This window comes from Mustela nigripes, chromosome 5 (genome assembly GCF_022355385.1).
Source record: "Mustela nigripes isolate SB6536 chromosome 5, MUSNIG.SB6536, whole genome shotgun sequence".
NCBI lineage: Eukaryota > Metazoa > Chordata > Mammalia > Carnivora > Mustelidae > Mustela > Mustela nigripes.
In genome coordinates this window covers 64,680,517-64,704,523 of record NC_081561.1, presented here as the reverse complement: position 1 = coordinate 64,704,523, position 24,007 = coordinate 64,680,517, and the positions used below count along the sequence as shown (strand labels likewise).

General features: G+C 37.1%; 1 protein-coding gene across 1 annotated transcript in view; it reads left to right on the top strand.

Annotated features, from left to right (window-relative positions):
* DNAH8 (dynein axonemal heavy chain 8) overlaps positions 1–24,007 on the top strand; it is a 367,659-nt gene that overhangs the window by 30,099 nt on the left and 313,553 nt on the right. The window contains exons 6-9 of the mRNA XM_059400544.1: positions 3,508–3,697; positions 4,695–4,858; positions 16,026–16,202; positions 17,683–17,796. Of these exons, the coding sequence (XP_059256527.1) occupies positions 3,508–3,697; positions 4,695–4,858; positions 16,026–16,202; positions 17,683–17,796 (645 nt within the window). The remainder of the gene's footprint in view (positions 1–3,507; positions 3,698–4,694; positions 4,859–16,025; positions 16,203–17,682; positions 17,797–24,007) is intronic.

Below are 24,007 nucleotides of genomic sequence, written 5' to 3'. Positions count from 1 at the left end.
GTGTAAATACAATCATGGTTGAACATCAGTATACCAGTGAGCCTCAGCATGGTCCCTAAGACTCTTCCATGGAATCTACAAGGTCAAAATGTATTTTTATTATAATACTAAGAAATTTGTCCTTTTTACTGTGCTGACATTTTCCTAATGGTGCAGATGCAATTGTGAGAAAGACACCTTAGCACAAATCAAATCAATAGCATCAAACTGGACTAGTAGCTGTTGTATTCTTCTGTGAGTTAAATGCACTCACAGTTGAAAAAATTTTTTCATGGCTTTGGGCAATTTAAAAAAAATTAATTTAATTTAATTTTTTCAATGCCCCAAGATTCATTGTTTAGGCACCACACCTAGTACCCCTGCAATATGTGTCCTCCTTAATACCCACCACCAAGCTCACCCATACCCCCACCCCCATCCCCACTTTCTCAGAATCCACAGTCTCTCATGGTTTGTCTCCCCCTCCAATTTCCCCCAATTCACTTTTCCCTTCCTTCTCCTAATGTCCTCCATGTTATTCCTTTTGCTCCACAAGTAAGTGAAACTATATAATTGACCTTCTCTGCTTGACTTATTTCACTCAGCATAATCTATTCTAGTCCCATCCATGTTGATACAAAAGTTGGGTATTCATCCTTTCTGATGGAGGCGTAATATCCCATTGTATATATGAACCATATCTTCTGTATCCATTTGTCTGTTGAATGGCATCTTGGCTCTTTCCACAGTTTGGTGATTGTGGCCATTGCTGCTATGAACATTGGGGTACCTACAGCCCTTCTTTTCACTGCATCTGAATCTTTGGGGTAAATACCCAGTAGTGCAATTGCAGGGTCATAGGGTAGCTCTATTTTTAATTTTTTAAGGAATCTCCACACTGTTTCCAAAGTGGCCACACTAACTTGCATTCTCACCAGCAGTGTAAAAGGATTCCCCTTTCTCCACATCCTCTCCAACACTAGTTTTTTCTTGTCTTGTTAATTTTGGCCATTCTAACTGGTGTGAGGTGGTATCACAATGTGTCCCCCCCAAAAAATTTTTATTTATTTATTTGGGAGAGAGAGAAAGAGAGAACATGAGATGGGAGAAGGTCAGAGGGAGAAGCAGACTCCCCACAGAGCTGGGAGTCTGATGCGGGGCTTGATCCTGGGACTCTGGGATCATGACCTAAGCTGAAGGCAGTTGCTTAACCAACTGTGCCATCCAGGCGCCCTCTCAATTTTTTCTTTACAGATATTGGATATCAGCCCTCTGTAGTGTCACTTGCGAATATCTTCCCATTCCGTGGGTTGCCTCTTTGTTTTTTTGACTGTTTCCTTTGCTGTGCAGAAGCTTTTGATTTTGATGAAGTCCCAAAAGTTTATTTTCGCTTTTGTTTCCTTTGCCTTTGGAAACATGTATTGAAAGAAATTGCTGTGGCTGATGTCAAAGAGATTACTGCCTATGCTTTCCTAGATTACTGCCTATGTTCTCCTCTAGGATTTTGATAGATTCTACCTCATGTTGAGGTCTTTTATCCATTTCAAGTTTATCTTTGTGTATGGTGTAAGAGAATGGTTGAGTTTCATTCTTCTACACATAGCTGTCCAATTTTCCTAGCACCATTTATCGAAGAGACTGTCTTTTTTCCACCGTATATTTTTTCCTGCTTTGTTGAAGATTATTTGACCATAGAGTTGAAAGTCCATATCTGGACTCTCCACTCTGTTCCACTGGTCTGTGTGTCTGTTTTGTTCCAGTATCATGCTGTCTTGGTGACCACAGCTTTGTAGTAAAGCTTGAAATCAGGCAACGTGATGCCCCAGCTTTGTTTTTCTTTTTCGACATTTCCTTAGCAATTTGGAATCTTTTCTGCTTCCATTCAAATTTTATAATTGTTTATTCCAGCACTTTGAAAAATGCCAGTGGAATTTTGATTGGGATGGCATTGAAAAGGTAGATTGCTCTGGGCAGTATAGACATTTTAACAATGTTTATTCTTCCAATCCATGAGCATGGAATGCTTTTCCATCTTTCTGTGTCTTTTTCAATTTCTTTCATTAATGTTCTGTAGTTCCTTGAGTACAGATCCTTTATCTCTTTGGTTAGGTTTATTCCAAGGTATCTTATGGTTCTTGGTTCTATAATAAATGGAATCGATTCTCTAATTTCCCTTCCTATATTTTCATTGTTAATGTGTAAGAAAGCAACTGATTTCTATACACTGATTTTATATCCTGTCACATTACTGAATTGCTGTATGAGTTCTAGTAGTTTGGGGGTGAAGTCTTTTGGGTTTTCCATATAAAGTATCATGTCATCTGTGAAGATAGAGAGTTTGACTTAATTTTTGCCAATTTGAATACCTTTTATTTCTTTTGTTGTCTATTGCTGTTGCTAGGACTTCTAGTACTATGTTGAATAATAGTTGTGGGAGTGGGCATCTGTGTTGTGTTCCTGATCTCAAAGGGAAGGCTGTCAGCTTTTCCCCATTGAGAATGATATTTGTCGTAGGTTTTTCATAAATAGATTTTATGCAGTTGAGGAATGTTCCCTCTATCTCTATACTTTGAAGAGTTTAAATCAGAAACGGATGCTGTATTTTGTCTAATGCTTTTTTTGCATCAATTGAGTGGACCATTTGGTTCTTCTCTCTTCTCTTATTGATTTGTTCTATCACATTGATTGACTTGCAAATGTTGAACCACCCTTGTATCCCAGGGATAAATCCCACCTGGTCATGGTGGATAATCTTTTTAATATACTATTGGATCCTCTTAGCTAGGATATTGTTGAGAATCTTGGCATCCATATTCATCAGGGATATTGGTCTGAAATTCTTCTTTTTGATGGGGTCTTTGCCTCGCTTGGGGATCAGGTAATGCTGGCTTCATAGAAAGAGTCTGGAAGTTTTCCTTCTGTTTCTATTTTTTGAAACAGCTTCAGGAGAATAGGTATTAGTTCTTCTTTGAATGTTTTATAGAATTCCTCAGGGAATCTTTCAGGTCCTGGGCAAGTTTTTTTAATCTTAATTTCTTGGCTTGGGATTTCCATGTCATTTAAATTGTGTGAATTTAGTTGTCATACTCATAAATGCTGGATTTCTGATTTCTGTGCCTTTGATTTCTTCAGCTGATCATTTTTCCCACTTAAAATGCTGGGCTAGTATCATTGCTCTTTCCCTATCCTACTGGAGTTTTTATAGTTCCATTTCTACTAAGCAATTTCTGCAGAAAGCTCAGCTTCATTTCCTTCATATTGTATAGGCTCCAGGCCATGTCTCCTTCCCTAGGTAGAAACTAAAGCATTAAGGAAAATGTCTCCTTGATCAACCTATATGTGAACGGTTAGAATGGGGGCAGAATATAAACTTGGGGATTTTAGAACTCTCATTTTCATGACCACTTATGTTTTCCTATTAGTATATAAAAGTATTATCTATGCATGTTGTAATGTGAAATAGGTTATGATTTTCAGTTCTTTAATGGGATTAGCATATAAAATCACTTTTCAACACTTCCCTTTCAGGAAGTGCTATTTACTCTACTGGATGCATCAACAGGAATCCTAAATGGGATTAAGAATATGCTGTCAAGTGTATTTCTACCAGCTATTCTTGCAACAAATAACTGGGGTGCTCTAAACCAGTCCAAGCAAGGAGAATCTGAAAAACACATTTTTACTGAAACCATCAGCAGATACCTTTCATTCTTAGATGGTAAGTATAAAATTTAGTGCTTAGTAAATTGCTAAAAATGAGCAAATTAACTATAATATATGTTATTTTAAAAATATTTTATTTATTTTTTTGAGAGGGAGAGAGCACATGCAAGCTCATGAGCAGGGGGAGGGGCAAGGGAAGAAGTAGACTCCCTGCTGAGCAAGTGGCTGGATATGGGCCTCAATCTCAGGGACTCTGGGATTATGACCTGAGTCAAAAGCAGGTAGTGGGGCGACTGGGTGGCTCAGTGGGTTGGGCCGCTGCTTTCGGCTCAGGTCATGATCTCAGGGTCCTGGGATCGAGTCCCACATAGGGCTCTCTGCTCAGCAGGGAGCTTGCTTCCTTCTCTCTCTCTCTCTGCCTGCCTCTCAGTGTACTTGTGATTTCTCTCTGTCAAATAAATAAATAAAATCTTTAAAAAAAAAGCAGGTAGTTATTCTGAGATGCTTTCTGGCAGTTAAAGATAGCTATGCCAGCTACTCTACATGTCAGACTTCGAATAAAACATGAAAGCATTAAAAAAAAAAAAAGCAGGTAGTTAACTGACTGAGCCACCCAGGCACTCCTGTAAGATATGTTACTAAAGGTAATCATTAGAGGAAAAACATTCCATCTTAAAAGAAATTGTTAATCAAAGTAATTATGAGACCTAGAGGTAAGAAATCAGATCCCTAGATCCTCTCATTTCCAGGGATCTTTGCAGGAGTACGATATGTTTTTTTCTTCCATCGTAGTGGGAGGAGTCTATTCTTATATTATTAATGAAAAATTTCACCGCATTTTAAAATACTGCTTCACTATTAGCTCTTTTAAAAATGTATAATTTTATTTTGTTATTAAAATAATATTATTAAAAATTATCACATCACGATCTAATGATCAATTTGTATTATATTTCTATAAGGTATTCGATCTTTAACATTTGAGTAATTATAGCTGGAAACCACGCATTGACGTTAAAAACCTCTTCTCAATATTGTTTCTTCCCTCTTAGGTGCTAGAGTAAGTATCGAGGGAACAGTTATGTTAAAGAAGGTAGACAATATTGATTTTTCCAAACTGCACACATTTGAAGAAGTGACAGCTGCAGCTAGCAATTCAGAAACTGTTCGTCAGCTAGAGGAGGTGCTGATGACATGGTATAAACAGATTGAACAGGTGAGCTAACTCAAGTAATTACACCAGATATGAGTTGTAGTCCTCATCTGTGCCCTAGCCATTGCATTTTTGTCCCTAAAAGTAAAGGGAAGAGGAGTCCTGCAGATTCTGTTATGAAACTTAACCTATTCTTGACTCTAGTGCAAAATCATTGTTCTCTATGAATTTTATTTTATTTTATTCTTTTAAAAAGATTTTATTTATTTATTTGACAGAGAGAGAAACAGCAAGAAAGGGAAGACAAGCAGGGGGAGTGGGAGAGGGAAAAGCAGACTTCCCACTGAGCAGGGAGCCAGATGCAGGGCTTGATCCCAGGACACTGAGAGCATGACCTGAGCTGAAGGTGGACGCTTAATGACTGAGCTACCATGGTGTTTCTGAAAATCAATTTTAAATATTTTTCACTTTTAAGGAGGGAACCATAACAATATGGGTTGAGAGTGGAGAAATGAGTAATTAGGAATAGTTGTTCATTTCCAATAGTTTGTGTATTGCTTATACTTTTCATAAGCAGAAGGAATAAGATACAAGGAAGTGACTGTAATCACAGTGCTAGACACTAAATAAATAGCTCTTGATCAGTGGAATTCTCTCTGTTGACCAAGAGGTTCAAACTAGGCTCATTCATGTCAGTACTGCAACTCCCTGGTCAAATAAATTTTTCTCTGGCAGTAGGAAAAGCAACAATAGGAATGGGGCATATGTCAACATTCTGAGAGGTATAAACCTACACTGTACATACAGCCCCAAATCAGCTACTATGTAATTGCTCTAAACTGAAAGAGGACACTATGAACCAACACACAGATCTTATTCATGAACACAGGACAGTGGAAGTAAAGAAGAAAATCTTCAGTTAAGTGAAGACTAAGATAAAAAAAATCTTGACCAAGCCAGAGTTAGAGCATTTTCAGTTTTACCTCTCTTAGAGCTATGTTAGAAAGAAGGAGGTACAGTTGGAATGGAAACATTGGAGGACTTTGGAAACTCTAACTGGAGTATGGCGTGCTGGCCACAGAATTTCTTCCAGGTGTCACTAGGAAATTGAAGTGGGTAATTGGACACTGCAGGACTTCTGTACTCACCTACTATGTCACTGGAGGAATTGTAACCCATTGTGGAAATTGGGGTCTGACCTACACAATGGCTGAGGAGATCCTCTCTAACTATTATGATCAATCAATACAGATTTTCTTTCATAGAAATGAGCAAGCAAAAGACAATAACTTGAGATTTAGCAACTTGAAATAAGAAAACCATGTGGGCAATTGCAACAGATAGCTCCAATTAAGCAGAATCAATGCAGGAAATGGAAAAGATCTTTAATATGAAAAAAATCTGAACTGTGACATCTAAAATAAACCTTGAACAATAAAACAAGCAAACAAATAAAATAAACCTAATCCTTGTTCTTGACCTCTTGTCATACCTAAAAATTAGTCAAGATGGATTATAGACATAAGTATGAAAGCTTAAATTTAAAAAACAGATACATGCAACAACATGGATGAATTTCAAAGATCCTTTGAGTGAACGAATGCAACCTTAAATAAGTAAGGTGAAAAATAAAACAAAACCTATAAATGAACCAGAGGACAATACAGGATTATATTAATATGTTCTTAAGATGCAAAACCCAGGAACCACAAAGGAAAAAAACTGACATACTTGACTATACGAAAAAATTTAAGAACTTCCATATGGCAAAAATTATCATGGGAAAAACTAAAAACTAAATGATATTCTGGGGGGAAATATTATCAGCATATATAACAAAGAGTTAGTATCCATAATACATAAAGAACTTCTATAAATCATTAAGAAATGAGCAATATAGAAAAAAAATAGGCCAATGATATAAACAACATCATTCAAGGAAAATATATGGAGATATTTGACCTAGGGGGGAAAAACAGAGTTGGGAGTATCATGTTATCTTCAGATATTTGATGGGATTTCATGTCATTGAAAGTCTCAATGTATGGTCCTAAATGGCAGAAGTAACCCAGAATGTGATGGCTATAAGGAGAGAGATTTTTAATGTTAGCAATCAGGGTAACTTTCTCAAAGAATCCTCTCCACACAAAAAAGTTAGAATGTGGTGATAATGGACATCCCTGCCGTGTTCCTGACCTTAGCGGAAAAGCTTTCAGTTTTTCTCCATTGAGAATGATATTTGCGGTGGGTTTTTCATAGATGGCTTTGATGATATTGAGGTATGTGCCCTCTATCCCTACACTTTGAAGAGTTTTGATCAGGAAGGGATGCTGTACTTTGTCAAATGCTTTTTCAGCATCTATTGAGAGTATCATATGGTTCTTGTTCTTTCTTTTATTGATGTGTTGTATCACATTGACTGATTTGCGGATGTTGAACCAACCTTGCAGCCCTGGAATAAATCCCACTTGGTCGTGGTGAATAATCTTTTTAATGTACTGTTGAATCCTATTGGCTAGTATTTTGTTGAGTATTTTCGCATCTGTGTTCATCAAGGATATTGGTCTATAGCTCTCTTTTTTGGTGGGATCCTTGTCTGGTTTTGGGATCAAGGTGATGCTGGCCTCATAAAATGAGTTTGGAAGTTTTCCTTCCATTTCTATTTTTTGGAACAGTTTCAGGAGAATAGGAATTAGTTCTTCTTTAAATGTTTGGTAGAATTCCCCCGGGAAGCCGTCTGGCCCTGGGCTTTTGTTTGTTTGGAGATTTTTAATGACTGTTTCAATCTCCTTACTGGTTATGGGTCTGTTCAGGCTTTCTATTTCTTCCTGGTTCAGTTGTGGTAGTTTATATGTTTCTAGGAATGTATCCATTTCTTCCAGATTGTCAAATTTATTGGCGTAGAGTTGCTCATAGTATGTTCTTATAATAGTTTGTATTTCTTTGGTGTTAGTTGTGATCTCTCCTCTTTCATTTATGATTTTATTTATTTGGGTCCTTTCTCTTTTCTTTTTGATGAGTCGGGCCAGGGGTTTATCAATTTTATTAATTCTTTCAAAGAACCAGCTCCTAGTTTCGTTGATTTGTTCTATTGTTTTTTGGGTTTCTATTTCATTGGTTTCTGCTCTGATCTTTATGATTTCTCTTCTCCCACTGCTATTCAACATAGTACTAGAGGTCCTAGCCTCAGCAATCAGACAACAAAAGGAAATTAAAGGCATCCAAATTGGCAAAGAAGAAGTCAAATTATCGCTCTTCGCAGATGATATGATACTATATGTGGAAAACCCAAAAGACTCCACTCCAAAACTGCTAGAACTTATACAGGAATTCAGTAAAGTGTCAGGATATAAAATCAATGCACAGAAATCAGTTGCATTTTTCTACACCAACAGCAAGACAGAAGAACGAGAAATTAAGGAGTCAATCCCATTTACAATTGCACCCCAAACCATAAGATACCTAGGAATAAACCTAACCAAAGAGGCACAGAATCTATACTCAGAAAACTATAAAGTACTCATGAAAGAAATTGAGGAAGACACAAAGAAATGGAAAAATGTTCCATGCTCCTGGATTGGAAGAATAAATATTGTGAAAATGTCTATGCTACCTAAAGCAATCTACACATTTAATGCAATTCCTATCAAAGTACCATCCATCTTTTTCAAAGAAATGGAACAAATAATTCTAAAATTTATATGGAACCAGAAAAGACCTCGAATAGCCAAAGGGATATTGAAAAAGAAAGCCAACGTTGGTGGCATCACAATTCCGGACTTCAAGCTCTATTACAAAGCTGTCATCATCAAGACAGCATGGTACTGGCACAAAAACAGACACATAGATCAATGGAACAGAATAGAGAGCCCAGAAATAGACCCTCAACTCTACGGTCAACTAATCTTCGACAAAGCAGGAAAGAATGTCCAATGGAAAAAAGACAGCCTCTTCAATAAATGGTGCTGGGAAAATTGGACAGCCACATGCAGAAAAATGAAATTGGAGCATTTCCTTACACCACACACAAAAATAGACTCAAAATGGATGAAGGACCTCAATGTGCGAAAGGAATCCATCAAAATCCTTGAGGAGACCACAGGCAGCAACCTCTTCGACCTCAGCCGCAGCAACGTCTTCCTAGGAACAACGCCAAAGGCAAAGGACGCAAGGGCAAAAATGAACTATTGGGATTTCATCAAGATCAAAAGCTTTTGCACAGCAAAGGAAACAGTTGACAAAATCAAAAGACAACTGACAGAAAGGGAGAAGATATTTGCAAACGACATATCAGATAAAGGACTAGTTTCCAGAATCTATAAAGAACTTAGCAAACTCAACACCCAAAGAACAAATAATCCAATCAAGAAATGGGCAGAGGACATGAACAAACATTTCTGCAAAGAAGACATCCAGATGGCCAACAGACACATGAAAAAGTGCTCCATATCACTTGGCATCAGGGAAATACAAATCAAAACCACAATGAGATATCACCTCACACCAGTCAGAATGGCTAAAATCAACAAGTCAGGAAAGGACAGATGCTGGCGAGGATGCGGAGAAAGGGGAACCCTCCTACACTGTTGGTGGGAATGCAAGCTGGTGCAGCCACTCTGGAAAACAGCATGGAGGTTCCTCAAAATGTTGAAAATAGAACTTCCCTATTACACAGCAATTGCACTGTTGGGTATTTACCCTAAAGATACAAACGTAGTGATCCAAAGGGTCACGTGCACCCGAATGTTTATAGCAGCAATGTCCACAATAGCCAAACTATGGAAAGAACCTAGATGTCCATCAACAGATGAATGGAGAGAGAAGGTGTGGTATATATACACAATGGAATACTATGCAGCCATCAAAAGAAATGAAATCTTGCCATTTGCGACAACATGGATGGAAGTAGAGCGTATCATGCTTAGTGAAATAAGTCAAGCAGAGAAAGACAACTATCATATGATCTCCCTGATATGAGGAAGTGGTGATGCAACATGGGGGCTTAAGTGGGTAGGAGAAGAATAAATGAAACAAGATGGGATTGGGAGGGAGACAAACCATAAGTGACTCTTAATCTCACAAAACAAACTGAGGGTTGCTGGGGGAAGGGGTTTTGGAGAAGGGGGTGGGATTATGGACATTGGGGAGGGTATGTGCTTTGGTGAGTGCTGTGAAGTGTGTAAACCTGGTGATTCACAGACCTGTACCCCTGGGGATAAAAATATATGTTTATAAAAAAAAAACCTATACCGGATATTAAGGTAAGAAACTCAAAATTTTCCCACTAAGATCAGGACTAATGCAAAGATGTTCACTTTCATCATTTGTGTTTGAAATCATATTGGAAGTCGTAGTTAATGCAATAAGATAAGAAGGAAATAAAAGACATGAATCTTGGGGGAAAAAAAAGTTAGAATGTGCTGCATTCCTGAAAGTATCCACTTTGAGGATGATAATTATCTATAAATAATGTAACAGGAATTAAACATCAAAAGAGTTGTTTAATTTAGTTAATTCTTTTTTAAAAGATTATTTATTTATTTATTTGACAGTCAGAGATCACAAGTAGGCAGAGAGGCAGGCAGAGAGAGAGAGAAGGAAGCAGGCTCTCTGAGAAGCAGAGAGCCCGATGCAGGGCTTGCCCCCAGGACCCTGGGATCATGACCTGAGCTGAAGGCAGAGGCTTTAATCCACTGAGCCACTCAGGCACCCCTGATTTAGTTAACTCTTAAAGTCCATTTTCATTCTTTAATTCAGTGATTCAAGCTATATAGACTTTTAGCCATTTAAGAAAACTTGAAACTATCTGTAGTATCCTCTTTTTAAGGAGATGGGGAAGACTGTGATAAGATCAGGAAAGAGTTCCATACACCATGGTTAAAATTAAAAGCAAATAATTCTTTCATGAATTAAAGAATGCACCTTCATAGGTCTAAAAAATCAGCTATGTATTTTACCTCTTTGTATTATTAAAACATTACATCACAATTTAAATTATGTCAAGTTATGGGACTCCTGGGTGGCTCAGTCAGTTAAGGGTTCAACTCTTTTTTTTTTTTTTTTTAAGATTTTATTTATTTATTTGACAGAGAGAGATCACAAGTAGGCAGAGAGGCAGGCAGAGAGAGAGAGGAGGAAGCAAGCTCCCTGCTGAGCAGAGAGCCCGATACGGGACTTGATTCCAGGACCCCGAGATCATGACCTGAGCCGAAGGCAGCGGCTTAACCCACTGAGTCACCCCGGCGCCTCAAGGGTTCAACTCTTGATCTCAGGGCTGTGAATTCAAGCCCCTTGTTGGGTTCCATGTTGGGAGTGGAAGCTACTTAAAAATAAATAAATAAATAAATAATGTAACATTATAAACATAAAAAGTACAGAAAATAACATAACAATGACTCCTGAAAACAAAGACTCTTGAGATTAAACAGATACTGTTTGCCACATTTGCTTCTGATCTGTTTTATTTTCAAGAAAGCCTCCAACCCATGCTGTTTCCCTCCCTCTGTATTACCACTGTCCTGATGTCTTTGTCTTCTTTCATTCCCCTGAAAGTTTCACACTTTTATTGTGTTTGCATACTTACAAGCTTTAAATTATATATAAAAATAAATTATGTATATATATAAATACAGAATATAAATTTATGATTAAAATATTTACACAAATGTTATAACACCATTAAATATCATTTTACCGTTTATTTTTTTCTCATTTAGTATTCTCTTTCATCTATGTTGGTTCAAGTAAATTAGATTGTTCACTTAATTACTGCCTGATATTCCTCTATAAAGAAGTCAGTTTGCTATATAATTTTTCACACATTAAGGACACATATAAATCATGTCTAATATCCTCTGTTTAAGGAGGTAAAGAGGTTTATTCATCCATTCCCTTAGAAGAACAGTTTTTTCTATCTTTTCTTTCTTCTTCTTTTTTGCTATTACAAACAATAATAATACATATTCAGTGAATACTTCTGTTCAGATCTCCTTTGCACATATTCCAGAATTTCTCAGTGGAATTGCTGAGAGAAATAGTATATAAATCTTTACTGGATATTACAAATCCCTTCAAGTAGTGGTTATATTAACTTATTTTTACAGAGCATATGAGAGTTCCCTTTTCTTCAGATCTTTTGTTACACTTACGATTGTTAGACTTTTAATCTTTGCCAGGATGTTGGGTGTGAAATGATATCTTATTTTGCATTCCTCTGACTTCTGTCGAGGGTTGAGCACATTCAGTGACTATATAGGTTTCCTCTTTGTTGAGTTCCTTGTTCACATCCTTTGTTGAATTCCTTTAGTTCAGATTGCTTGATGATATATTACTGAAATGTTGGAGTTTAAATAATATTTTCCAGATGTTAAATCCTTTGTTGGTCCACAAGTGTCCTACATTTGGAATGGTGTCTTTAGTCATGTGAAAGTTTTACATTTTAATGTACATTTATTAGTTACAAATTGTAATTTAGCTTCAACTTAGTCACCTCCAGTGGCTAGGAACTTCATGCTTTCTTGTATTTTACTTAAGAAACCTTTGTTTAGTATTACGAAGATATTCTCTTAAGTTATTTATTTATTTAAAATAGCAAAACCTACAGAAATGAGTACAATAAAAGAAATGAATTATTGTAAAGTGAGCATTCATGTAACTTTTTGCACAAGAAGCAGCATTACCAACACCTTAAAATCCCCATGCAGTCCTCTTCCCAGTTTCAACTCCCTTTTCTTCCCCCTAGTGGTAACCATTTCCCTGACAATTATGGTATTCAGTTGCATGCTTTTACTTTATAATTTTACTCTCATCTTGTATATTTTCTTTAAAAGCTTTGCCATGCTGTTTATAATATTTAGGCTTTTAATATATCTGGAATTATTTGTGTGTGTACGTGTGTGTTTATGTAAGGTAGGAAATTAATTTTTTTTTCCATATAGTTAGCCAGTTTTCCATATAGTTGTCCCAAAATTGAGCTGTTTAATTGACAGCCTATTGTTTCCTTTTTAAAATTTTATTTATTTATTTAAATTAAATTAATTAACATTTAGTGTACTATTAGTTTCAGAGGTAGAGTTCAGTGATCAATCAGTCTTATACAGTACCCAGTGGTTATCATATCATTTGCTCTCCTTAATGTCCATCACTTGGTTATCCCATCCTTATTCCCCCTCCCCTCCAGCTACCCTCAATTTGTTTCCTGTGATTAAGAGTCTCTTGGGGTGCTTAGGTGGCTCAATCAGTTATGCGTCTGCCTTCAACTCAGCTTGTGATTTCAGGGTTCTGGGTTTGAGCCCCACATCAGCCTGCTTGTTCAGTGGGGAGGCTGCTTCTCCCACTGCCTCTGCCTCTCTCTTTCTGTCAAATGAATAAATCTTTTAAAAAAAGAGTATCTTCCAGCAATTACACTACTGGGTATTTACCCTAAAGATACAAATGTAGTGATCCGAAGGGGCACGTGCACCCCAATGTTTATAGCAGCAATGTCCACTATAGCTAAATTATGGAAAGAGCCTAGATGTCCATCAACAGATGAATGGATAAAGAAGATGTAGTATATATACACAATGGAATATTATGCAGCTATCAAAACCCCCAAAATCTTGCCATTTGTAATGACATGGATGGAACTAGAGGGTATTATACTAAGCGAGATAAGTCAATCAGAGAAAGATAATTATCATATGCACTCACTAATATGAGGAATTGGAGAAACAAGACAGAGGATCATAGGGGAAGGGAAAAATGAAACGAAATGAAACCGGAGAGGGAGACAAACCATAAGAAACTCTTAATCAGGCGCCTGGGTGGCTCAGTGGGTTAAGCCGCTGCCTTCGGCTCAGGTCATGATCTCAGGGTCCTGGGATCGAGTCCCGCATTGGGCTCTCTGCTCAGCAGGGAGCCTGCTTCCCTCTCTCTCTCTGCCTGCCTCTCCGACTACTTGTGATTTCTCTCTGTCAAATAAATAAATAAAATCTTTAAAAAAAATAAAAAAGAAACTCTTAATCTCAGGTTGCTGGAGAGGAGGGTGGAGGAAGGGATGGGTGGCTGGTGATGGACATTGGGGAGGGTATGTGCTATGGTGCGCACTGTGAATTGTGTAAGACTGATGATTCACAAACCTGTACCCCTGAAACAAATAATACATTATATGTTAATAAAAAATAAAATAAAGGGGGTGCTTGGGTGGCTCAGTGGGTTAAGCCTTCTGCCTTCAGCTTGGGTTGTGGTCTCAGGGTCCTGGGATCGAGCCCTGCATCGGGCTCTCTGCTCGGTGGGGAGCTTGCTTCCCTCTCTCTCTCTCTGCCTACTTGTGGTCTCCCTCTGTCAAATAAATAAATAAAATTTAAAAAAAATTAAAAGAAGAGTCTCCACATATGAGTGAAATCTATGTTATTGTCTCGCTCTGATTGACTTATTTTGCTTAGCATAATACCCTTGAGTTCCATCTATGTTGTTGCAAGTGGCAAGATTTCTTCTTTTGATTGGCTTCATGGTATTTCATTGTATATGTATATGTATATATCACATTTTCTTTATCCATTCATCTGTCAATGGGTATCTGGGCTCTTTCCATAGTTTTAGTCCATTTTTTCCTAACACATTTTTAAAAAGATTTTATTTATTTATTTGAGAGAGAGAGAAAGTGAGAGAGGCATGAGAGGGGAGAAGGTCAGAGGGAGAAGCAGACTCCCCATGAGCTGGGAGGCCAATGGGGTCTCGATCCTGGGGCTCCAGGACCCTGACCCGAGCTGAAGGCAGTTGCTTAACCAACTGAGCCACCCAGGCACCCTTCCTAACACATTTTTAATAACACTTCTGTAATATATTAAATTTCAAAATCCACTGTCTGTCCCACTGGTGTACTTATTTGGGTTTTATACTCATATAATATGGCTTTCATTTCTGTAGTTTTTTTACTAACTCAATATTTGGCATGGCAAGTCCCTTTCTGTATTTTTCTTCAAAATTACATTGATTTTTTCCTGGTTAATTGTTTTTCCAAACTAATTTTAAGACTAGTTTGTCAAGTATCACAAAAAACGCTATTGAGATTTTGATTGTTATATGTTGAAGATATACATTAATTTAAAGGAAATTGTCATCTTTATATGGTTGAATTTTTTCATCCATGAACATGGTATCTCTCCACTTATTTGGGTTTTCTTTTATATGTTAAAAGTACATTTTCTAATTTTATTCATATTGCACATCCTTTGCTAATCTCTAGATATCTTATCATTATTGTTATTTATTATAACAAATGCTCTTTTTTAGAAATTACATTTTTGGTTTGCTAGATGGCTTGTAGAAAAATACTACTGATTTGTGTATACATGTATACATGCAGTAATCTTACTGAATTATTCCCTTTTACTAAGTGTAAAAGTTTATCTTTAGATATTTTTGAATTTTAAAAATGTAACCAACCATATCATCTTTGATTTTGTCATTTTCATTTTTTTAATTTCCAATTCTTATGCCTTTTGTTAACTCTGCTTATCTTGTTTGGAGACCTTCATTAACAGGTTGAATAGAAGTGGGCGGCATTCGTGGCAAACTTGTCTTGCTTGGTTTTAAAGTGATATTTTATAAAATTTCATCTTCAAGTATGAGTTTGCTGTAGATTTTTGGTAGATACTATTTGTCATGTTAAATTCCCCTTTGGGGGCGCCTGGGTGGCTCAGTGGGTTAAGCTGCTGCCTTCGGCTCAGGTCATGATCTCAGGGTCCTGGGATCGAGTCCCGCATCGGGCTTTCTGCTCAGCAGGGAGCTTGCTTCCCTTCCTCTCTCTCTGCCTGCCTCTCTGCTTACTTGTGATCTCTCTCTGTCAAATGAATAAATAAAAAATCTTTAAAAAAAAAAATAAATTCCCTTTTGGGCACCTGGATGGTTCAGTGATTGAGTGTCTGCCCTCAGATAAGGTCATGACCCCAGGGTCCTGGGATAAAGCCCTGCATCAGGCTCCCTGCTCAGTGGGAAGTCCACTTCTCCCTCTCCCACTCCCCCTGCTTGTATTCTATTTCTCACTCTCTCTGTCAAATAAATAAAATCTTTAAAAAAAGAGAAAAAGAAGGAAATTCCGTTTTGTTCTCAGTTAAGAGTTTTTAATATTATTATTCAGTGCTGAAAGTTGTTTTTTTATAAGCTCTCTTTGAAAAGATGCAAATAATAAGGATTTACCAAAGGAGAAACTATCATTTCTATAATCTGTGAATTCTTTTGATTGCAGGTACTTATTGAGAGTGAGCAAATGAGAAAAGAAGCTGATGACTCAGGTCCACTCACCGAACTGGAACACTGGAAGCGCATGTCAGCCAAATTCAACTACATCATTGAACAGATTAAAGGGCCAACTTGTAAGGCTGTTATAAATGTGCTTAATGTTGCACACTCCAAACTGTTGAAGGTAAAATGTCTTTTATTTTAAAATTTGTTATGTTTCTGAACAACCAACTGGAAAATTACCCTTCTTGAACTGCTTCTTCACATCATATAGTGGAACCATATACTTACAAGTGTTAAATTTTGAATAAGGCTTTCTTATATTCTGCAATTATTTCCCAAAGTAAAAAAAAGAAGTATAGAAATATTTAGTTCTCAATATTTTCACACCAATTTTGATAATACTCCTGTAGGGTGATTGCCATTTATTTTTAATTTGTTTTTAAAACTGTGAATCAATAGAGGCTCAGGGGGGTAAAGAATTATATAGAAAGTCAAAAACAAAAATAATGTGGTCAATATACATCTCCTGTCCACTATTCCACAGTTTGGTTTGATTCTTTCTGGGTCATTTTCTTTTGCTATATTCTTCCTTTAAAAAAATCTGTATCTATCTACATCTGTATCTATGTAACTATATCTTTCCATCTGTACATATATCCTATTCTCAAAGACCCAAAGTAATGTAATGTCACAAATAAGTAACCCAGAAAAATCACTCCAGATAGAAGCAAGTCCAGTTTAAGCCTACAAACAGGATGTTAATTACAAACAGAATGAGCCTTCAGTTCTACTAAGTCATTTAAGGTATTTATAATAACCTTAAGTTTTTTTTTAAAGTTTTTTATTTTTATTTATTTATTTTAAAAGATTTTATTTATTTATTTATTTATTTGATAGAGATCGCAAGTAGGCAGAGCAGCAGGCAGAGAGAGAGGGAGAAGCAGACTCCCTGCTGAGCAGAGAGCCTGATGTGGGGCTCCATCGCAGGACCCTGGGATGCGCCGCAGGCAGAGGCTTTAACCCACTGAGCCACCCAGCTGCCCCATAATAACCTTACGCCTTAAATAATATAAGAAAAAATACATCATTCACATTTTATTTTTATTTTATTTTATTTTTATTTTTAAATTTTTTTAAAAGATTTTATTTATTTATCAGAGAGAGAGAGGGAGCGAGCACAGGCAGACAGAATGGCAGGCAGAGGCAGAGGGAGAAGCAGGCTCCCTGCCAAGCAAGGAGCCCGATGTGGGACTCCATCCCAGGACGCTGGGATCATGACCTGAGCCGAAGGCAGCTGCCCAACCAACTGAGCCACCCAGGCGTCCCCCATCATTCACATTTTAGTATCAACTACTTTAGGGAAGATAGCTTGAATTTCTTTTCTTTTTTTTTTTTAAAGATTTTATTTATTTACTTGAGAGAGAGACAGTGAGAGAGAACATGAATGAGGAGAAGGTCAGAGAGAGAAGCAGACTCCCCATGGAGCTGGGAGTCCGATGCGGGACTCGATCCTGGGACTCCAGGATCATGACCTGAGCCGAAGGCAGTCGTCCAACCAACTGAGTCACCCAGGCGTCCCAGATAGCTTGAATTTCTTGATTAAAATTAACTACAGTGATATATTTGGGTATTTCATGATATTCTTATACATTTTTTCCTAGAATTGGCGTGATTTGGATGCAAGAATAACAGATACAGCAAATGAATCAAAAGATAATGTCAGATACTTGTACACTCTAGAAAAAGTATGTCAGCCTCTCTATAACTATGACCTCGTAAGTATGCTTTTTAAGGTGTAGTTTGAACAATAACTCATTTTAAAGTAACTTTATAATGTGTGCTGTGAAATGCATACTGAAGAAAAGTTAGTTTAGTTTGAAAAATAACTCATTTTAAAGTAAGTTTATAATATATGTGTACTGGGAAATGCATACTGCAGACAAGTTATTTCAAAGATATACTTTCCTATTATATAAATATGATGAATTAAAAACTCATTTAAACCCACATCTAAATATTTGATATTATCATAAGTATAATCTCATTTGTGAGTTAAAGTAATTAATTAATGCATTGATGCATAACAAATTACCCCAGAACTGACTGACTTAAAGAAATAAGCATTTACTACGTCACAGTTCCCGTAGGTCAAGAATCCAGGCATAGCATAGCTTGAGTGCCTCTGCTTCATGGTCTCTCATGAAGTTGCGGACAAAATTTTTAGCTAGCAATCTTGTCTCAGTGCAGTGCAGGCTGACAGCTAGAGAGTCCACTTCTAAGCTCACTCATGTGATTGTTGGAAGGCCCCAGTTACACAAGCACAATGAGACTTTCAGTAGGGTAACTTCCTTCCCTTAGGGTGAATGATCCAGGAGTGAACAAGAGAGAGTACCCAACTGGAATTACCCTGATATCAAAGCACTTCAAGAAAAGAAAATCTATTATAGGTCAACATCTTTGATGAATATAGATGCAAAAATTTTCAACAAATACAAGCAAAGCAAATTCAACAGCATATTGAAAGGATCATACACCTGACCAAATTTGAATTATTCCTGGGATGCAAAGATGGATCAACATATGCAAATAAATACATGTGATATGAAGGGTTAATAGAATAAAAGAAAAAAAATCATATGATCATTTCAATTGATACAGAAAAAGCAATTGACAAAATATAACATCCACTCATAACAAAAACTCTCAAAAACTTGAGTACGGAAGGAATGACTTCAACTTAATAAAAGCCGTTTGGGGTGCCTGGGTGGCTCAGTGGGTTGAGCCTCTGCCTTCGGCTCAGGTCATGATCTTGGGTCCTGAGATTGAGCCCCATTTCAGGCTCTCTGCTCAGCGGGGAGCCTGCTTCCCCCCTCTCTCTCTGCCTGCCTCTCTGCCTACTTGTGATCTCTGTCTGTCAAATAAATAAATAAAATCTTTAAAAAAAATAAAATAAAAGCCATATATGAGAAGCCCACAGCTAACATCATACTCAACAGTAAAAACTGAAAGCTTTTTCTCTAAGATCAGGAACAAGGCAAGAGTGCCCCCTCTTGCCAATTTTATTCAACATAGTACTGGAGGTCCTAGCTAGAGCAGTCAAAAATAAAAAAGAAAAAAAGGCATTCAAATTGGAAAGGAAGAAGTAAAATTATTTCTGTTTGTAGATGATATGATACTGTGTATGGAAAACCCTGAAAAATCCACCAGAAACTTTTAAAACTAATAAACAAATTCAGTAAAGTTGCAGAATACAAAATTACATACAGAGATTAGCTGTATTTCTATGCATTAACAACAAACATCTGGGAATTCCCCAGGTGGCTCAGTTGGTTAAATGTCTGTCTTCTGCTCAGGTCATGATCCCAGGGTTCTGGGATCAAGTCCCATTTCTCTCTCTGCCTGCTCCTCCCCCTGCTTGTGCTCTCTCTCTCTCTCTCATTCTCTGAAAAATAAATAAATGATTTAAAAGAGTATTTAAAAAACCCAAAACATCTGAAAAGAATTAAGGAAAACAATCTCATTTACAATATCATCAATAAAATAAAATATGCAGTAATAAATTTATTCAAGGAAATGAAAGCCATAATGCTTTGATGAAAGAAAATGAAGAAGACAAAAATAAATGGAAAGGTATCCCATGTTCATGGATTGGAAGAATGAATCTTTTTAAAATTTCCATACTACACAAAACCATCTATAAATTCAAGACAACCCCTATCAAAATTCCGATGGCAGTTTTTTAAAATAAAGGAACAAAGTCCTAAAATGTGTGTGGAACCACAAAAGACCCCCACAAACAAAAACAATCTTGAGAAAAGAGAACAAACATAGAGACATTGCACTTCCTGATTTCAAGCTATACTGCAAAGCTATACTAACCAAAACAGTATGGTACTGGCATAAAAATGGACACATAGACCAACTGGACAGAAACAAGAGCCTAGAAATAAATTCTTTCATAACGGCTAAAAAAATTTGACGGGAGACAAGAATACTTAGTGAGGGAAGAATAGTCTCTTCAATTAATGGTATTGGGAAAACTGGATAATCACATGCAAAAGAATGAAATTAGATCCCTATCTTACCTTGCTTACAAAAATTAACGTGGGATGGATTAAAAATTTAAATGTAAGACCTGAAACAATAAAACTCTTGGAAGAAAAAAACAGGGTAATATCTCTGTGACTTTGGTTTTCGGAATGATTTTTTGGATATGACACCAAACATACAATCAACAGAAGCAAAAATAAGTGTGACTACATCAAACTAAAAAGCTTCTGCACAGCGGGGTGCCTGGGTAGCTCAGTGGGTTAAGTCGCTGCCTTCGGCTCAGGTCATGATCTCGGGGTCCTGGGATCGAGTCCCGCATCGGGCTCTCTGCTCAGCGGGGAACCCTCTTCCTCCTCTCTCTCTGCCTGCCTCTCTGCCTACTTGTGATCTCTCTCTGTCAAATAAATAAATAAAATCTTAAAAAAAAAAAAAACACCTTCTGCACAGCAAAAGAAATAATCAACAAAATGGAAAGGCAACCTTGAATGGGAGGAAATACTTGCAAACGATATGTTAGATAAGGAATTAATGTTCAAAATAGGTAAGAATTTGTTCAACTCAATAAAAAGAACAAGCAATGCAATAAAAAATGGGCAGAGGAGATATGAGGAAGTGGAGAGGCAACGTTGGGGGGTTGGGGGGAAAAGAATAAATGAAACAAGATGGGATCGGGAGGGAGACAAACCATAAGTGACTCTTAATCTCACAAAACAAACTGAGGGTTGCCAGGGGGAGGGGTGTAGGGAGATGGTGGTGGGGTTATGGACACTGGGGAGGGTATGTGCTATGGTGAGTGCTGTGAAATGTGTAAACCTGGCGATTCACAGACCTGTACCCCGGGGCTAATAATACATTATATGTTTATAAAAAAAATTTTAAAAATCGTTAAAAAAACCAAACGGACAAAAATGGGCAGAGGAACTAGACGGATGTTTTCTCAAAGGAGTCATCCAAATCAATGAATACATGAATACATGAAAAGATGCTCAACATCACTAATCAGGGAAGTGCAAATCAAAATCACGTGTGATACCACCTCACCTTTATTAGAATGGCTATCATCAAAAAGACTAGCTAAGAAGTGCTGAGAAGGGTGTGGAGAAAATGGAGCCCTTGTGCACTGATAGTGGGGATGGAAATTGATGCAGCCACAATGGAAAACAGAATGGAGGTTCCTCAAAATATTAAAAATAGCACTATCCTATGATCCACTACCAGGTATCTAGACAGAGTAAATGAAATTTACTTTGAAATTAGAATTGAATTAATTCTATTTTAAATTAAATGAAATTAGAATCTTGAAGAGATACCTGCACTCCCATGTTCTTCACAGCATTACCCATATTAATCAAGATCTGAAAAAAAATCTGTATCTGTCACTGGTTAAGTGAATAAAGACTCTCTCTATAAACATATGGATAGCTAGAAGGATAATGGAATATTATTCAGCTACAAGAAATCCTGTCATTTGTAATGGGTTTGGACCCTGAGCACATCATGTTAACTGAAATAAGTCAGAGAAAGACAAATAGTATATGATATCACATGTGGAATCTTAAAAAAGTCAAACTCATGGAAACAGAGTAGAATATTAATTGCCAGGGCTGGGAGTGGGGGAAATGGGAAGATGTTTGTCAGTGGGCTCAGAATTCCGGTTATAAATCAGTAAGTTTTGGGAATCAATGTACAGCATGATACCTTTCATCCTTTCTTTAGATAGAGAAGGGAAGTCAGGGAAACTAGTATTTGTTAAGAACTTAGGGCGGTGTTTCCCAGTTTTGACTGGGTGTTGCCTCTTTTGTGAATCACATGTAGGTAGGAGGGTTGCCCAGACAGTTCTGTTTTTAAAGGTGTCCACCGTCTTAGGGAATCCTGATCTTTTGTTCTAGGCAGTGTACCACATACTTTCTATATATTTTTACTCTGTATGCACAACAATCCTCATTCTAAAGATTAGGAAACAAAATTGGAGCATTTCTACGGCTGTAAGTCATGAGACTGAATTTGAATATAGCACTGTTTGGCATTATGTGTTGTATTTGTTTCTACTTCTCCATGCTGCTTCTTCAAGGCATTCTCTAAGTTAAAATGCATTCAAAATAATTTATATTAATGTCTGATACACATATTCAGCATTCTCCATTCTAATTTTTGAAGAAATAGTCAAAGCCTCTACACATACGGCTGTTGACTATATGGTTTGGTTAACCAGAATTCTGGAGGCAGGAAAAATGCTGGTTTCATCCTAGAAGCATGGAAAGAGGAAGAGTCTGTGTTCCATGTCATTTAGATTTGGCCGAGAGGGTTGTGTTTAGGGCTGGTTCATACCCCTCCCACGAGGGCCTTGGAGTTTAACATGGGTGGGGAGGGAAAGATGTCGGGCTGAGAGTTTTGAGCAGGTGCAGCTCTTAGAGCCATGCAGGAATCCATCCTCCATGAGAGAGAATAGGAAGACTTCCAAGAGCAGTCTTTAATTGCTTCCATAAAGACATGATGGATTTTACTTACAGCTTATTTACACCCCTAGTACTAGGAACTCAGCTTCTGTTGGGGACCTTTTAAAATCTGTTTTTCATAAGAACATTTTGTATCACTTTTTAGGTGTTTGTGTGCATGTGACCATGAGTAAAGCAAACTAGACGGTATGGTGATAGAGAAACATGGCCATTACTTAGCTCGCTCAGTAGCCTAGCGACTTGATTTCCTGGCTTTACAGCATGTGCAGTTAAAATTTGTGTCTAAGAAAAATCAGAATTTTCAAATGTCACGTGTATACAGGGTTGTTCACAAGAGCTGAAGATGCACATCTTAAATACACATATAGCTAACGCCTATTCTAGGAATACCTGCAAGTAGGTCTTGAGTGAAAAATAATAGATGAGGCACATGTACTAAAATATGAACATTTGTCAAGTGTAGTGATGGGTATAAATGATCATTATACTGTTCTCTGTGCTTTTCTATATATTTAAAGCTTTTCATTATAAAAGTAAACTTGGCAGAAAGGTACAGTGCTTTTTATTGTTATCAAGAACTCTACATTTTTAGGTGTACTACTTTCAAGTTCTTTGTTCAAGAGACTTGTTTATATAAGTTTCAAATCTTTTGGTTTTGGTGTTCTTTTCATCTTAGTAGTTTAAAACTTTTTACTCAATTGCTCTAGTGTGGCTATACCTTATTATTAGTAGTATTGTTATTTTGTTGTTATTAAACTCTACATTTTCTCAGGCAGGAATGTTTCAAACATTATCTTTGAAATTAAAGAAGTTCTAAAAGTATTGTCCTATAATTGCTTCCCCCTCATATATTTGCTATTTTTGAGGTTTCAAAAATTCTATTTATCCTCATTTTCTTTTTCTCATTAAAAGCAAACAGTAACTGCTGTTTGTAACTCACATTTGAGCAGGAAAAGTGCAGAGGACTCATACTTCCATTTCTTGTAGATAAATTTTGTGAATTTTGTGTTTAATGTTTCATTTTATTATCTTGGTGTTACAATTTCTGATATTGGCATATCTATCATCATGTATTTTACATACAAAGTGTCTGAACACTGTGTATAGATAGGTAAGAACTGTGTGCTCAAGGAGCTTCTATTGTAAATGATGTTTAAAATTTAGATGGAGGGCATTTTCCTGATGGAGCCATTTGATGCCATCTCTGAGTCTTCTTCACTGGAATTATGGGTACTTTGTAGACTTGCCCTATTGAGAGTGGAAGGGTCCCCTCCTAGGTTTATTTATTTATTTTTTTTTAAAAAATATTTTATTTATTTATTTGAGAGAGAGACAGTGAGAGAGAGCATGAGCGAGGAGAAGGTCAGAGAGAGAAGCAGACTCCCCATGGAGCTGGGAGCCCGATGCGGGACTCGATCCCAGGAATCCAGGATCATGACCTGAGCCGAAGGCAGTCGTCCAACCAACTGAGCCACCCAGT